This window comes from Lucilia sericata, unplaced genomic scaffold (genome assembly GCF_015586225.1).
Source record: "Lucilia sericata isolate MDLA Ls3-8-SP2 unplaced genomic scaffold, ASM1558622v1 Contig000116F_arrow, whole genome shotgun sequence".
Lineage (NCBI taxonomy): Eukaryota > Metazoa > Arthropoda > Insecta > Diptera > Calliphoridae > Lucilia > Lucilia sericata.
The window spans coordinates 236,873-240,000 of NW_023994148.1; the positions used below are offsets into that span (position 1 = coordinate 236,873).

The 3,128-nt window shown below is 30.3% G+C and overlaps 1 protein-coding gene across 1 annotated transcript in view; it reads right to left on the reverse strand.

The window, feature by feature from the left end:
• Positions 1-1,249: 1,249 nt before the first annotated feature.
• Positions 1,250-3,128, reverse strand: part of LOC119600528 — a 14,427-nt gene continuing 12,548 nt past the window's right edge. The window contains 2 exon segments of the mRNA XM_037950793.1: positions 1,250-1,820; positions 1,888-2,738. Of these exon segments, the coding sequence (XP_037806721.1) occupies positions 1,745-1,820; positions 1,888-2,738 (927 nt within the window). The 3' untranslated portion in view covers positions 1,250-1,744.

Genomic DNA, 3,128 nt, shown 5'->3' on the forward strand with positions numbered 1-3,128 from the left:
CTAATTAATAAATTTTCATACAAACAAAATGTCTCTTAATTAGAAAAGTTAAGAATTTTTCCTATTATAGATGAATTAGTAGTAGATAAGATGATATGTTAACTGCAAACAAAATTTTATATAGAAAATAGTTTAAGAAATTTATGCTATCTACTGCAAATTAATAGAATTTTAACATTTCAAATACATTTTCAGTTTTAATGGAATGTTTTAAACGATATTTTATAAAGTAAGCTTGATAAGATTCAAACAACTTTTCTATACAAAGAGTTAATCTAATTCAGACAACTTTTCTATAGAAAAAGTTCATCTGATTCAGACAACTTTTCTATAGAAAAAGTTGATCTGATTCAGACAACTTTTTTATAGAAAAAGTTGAACTGATTCAGACAACTTTTCTATAGAAAAAGTTCATCTGATTCAGACAACTTTTCTATAGAAAAAGTTGATCTGATTCAGACAACTTTTCTATAGAAAAAGTTGATCTGATTCAGACAACTTTTCTATAGAAAAAGTTGATCTGATTCAGACAACTTTTCTATAGAAAAAGTTGATCTGATTCAGACAACTTTTCTATAGAAAAAGTTGATCTGATTCAGACAACTTTTCTATAGAAAAAGTTGATCTGATTCAGACAACTTTTCTATAGAAAAAGTTGATCTGATTCAGACAACTTTTCTATAGAAAAAGTTGATCTGATTCAGACAACTTTTCTATAGAAAAAGTTGATCTGATTCAGACAACTTTTCTATAGAAAATGTTGATCTGATTCAGACAACTTTTCTATAGAAAATGTTGATCTGATTCAGACAACTTTTCTATAGAAAATGTTGATCTGATTCAGACAACTTTTCTATAGAAAAAGTTCATCCGATTCAGACAACTTTTCTATAGAAAAAGTTGCTCTGATTCAGAGGAAAAATTTAACTGACTCAGACAACTTTTTTATAGAAAAAGTTGATCTGTTCAGGCAACTTTTTTATAGAAAAAGTTGATCTGTTCAGGCAACTTTTATAAAGAAAAACTTTATCTGATTCAGACAACTTTTCTGGCAATTTGTGTGTCTGATTCAGATGACATTTCTACTTAAAGATGCTATAGTTGAGGCAACCTTCTGTGATTCTGTGAAATCCCAATTTCCTCTCTACAAAAGTAAAAAGTTTGAAGAATATCAACATCTTCTGTATGAAAGTGAAAAGTTTGCAAACATTTGATTTTATAGTCACTGATCTCATTGAAATCCCTCAAATATTTTTCATATTTCATTTATTAGAAACGTGAATCATTCACAACAACTAGACCTTATAAAATAACAGCAGCTGTCATTGAAATGTTCGAAAAATTCTTTAGTATATATTTTAATTAATTTACCTAATTATAGTAGAAAATATAAACAAAATATTTAACATTTTAAGCAAAATATTAAATAAAATAAAAGGCCAAATATTATAATTTTTTTGTTTAACAAATAATAGATAGAGATTTGTTTATAGTAAAACTAAATAGAAGAATATTTATATGTAGATTAGATTAGAGTATGTATGTATATGCACATGAGACTTTAAAATTATAACACAAGGAACTTAAGAAAAAAAATAAACAAAGACTTTTTAACACGATAAACTATATAATAAAAAAATCGCAAGTATTTTTTGTTTTCAAAGTTATAATATGTTGTATATATGTATATAAAGCCAACAAGATGGAGACATATTTTTCGTTTGATGGTTTTGTAACAGAAATGTTAGCACCAAGAGAAAAAAGGACTTTTATTTTGGAAGCGCTGAGTAAAAGAGAAAAAGCCACGAGAAGCCTTTGATCTAAAATGATAAGAATGCCAAAAAGAAATAAAATATTTGATAAAAAGTATAAAATTTACCAACTTACTTTTCAATAACAACTGCAGGCATTTGTACCAGTTGTACCGGTGATTTGCCATCTTTTAAGGCCTGTGTTAAATTTAATATTTGTCCCCTCATCACCGACATTTGTCGCTCGAAGAGACTTTTGTCGAATCCTTTGTCTTGTTGAAATAAATAAAATAAATCTGTACACATTTCTTCTACGAAATTCATATCAGACAATTGTGGCAGTACTAATTGTTTTATTTCCTCACTAAATGGCACTTTAGCTTGTGGCAACCAGGCCCAATGATAGGGATAGGCTCTCCACGAGTCGGGATGTTTAAAGGGGAATGCCAGACCATTATCAATGGCAGCTATTCGTATTTGTGGCGCATCTACCATATTCCAATCATTAGGCCGATCCAATGATTTTTGACTATGACCATCAGCTGCTGCCTGATTGGTATCACCCAAGCTGCTACCGGTACTACTGCTCGATTCAGCCAGTGATCCCGAACTAGCTACCGATATTGCCACATCGATTAATTTATCGTTTTCGTTCTTATTAAGATTGACAATATTATTATTTTGCGCTTGATCAAGTGTGTCTGTGGTATTGATGATATTTTCAGTTTTTATATCATTTTGACTGGATGCCAGAGATTTGCCACCGGTACCATTGACTTTTTTCGTTATTTTCGGTTGACTATATTTGATGAGCCAATTATCGTTGCCACGATCTGTGTTGCGTATGATGTAATCTAAAACTACCAAACGTTCAAATTGCAATTGAAATGATTTGTTAAGTCCGGCTGATAGAGGTTCCTGTTCGAATCGTCTCAACCAGAAATCGGCATCTTTATAACCTTCAACAAAGAGTTGAAAGGAACCAGTCTGTGTGAAAAAAGAAATTCAAATTTTAAATTGATTTTGATGGAAAAGGTTTTATCTGATAAAGTAATTTTTGGTTAAACATAGACAGACTAGACTATAGACTGACCAGGTACTAGACTATACAATAGACTATGACTATAATATAGACTAGACTAAAGACTAGACTATAGACTAGACTAGACTAGACTAGACTAAGACTAGACTATAGACTAGACTATAGACTACTAGACTATAGACTAGACTATAGACTAGACTAGACTAGACTAGACTATAGACTAGACTAGAGACTAGACTATAGACTAGACTATAGACTAGACTATAGACTAGACTATAGACTAGACTATAGACTAGACTATAGACTAGACTATAGACTAGACTATAGACTAGACT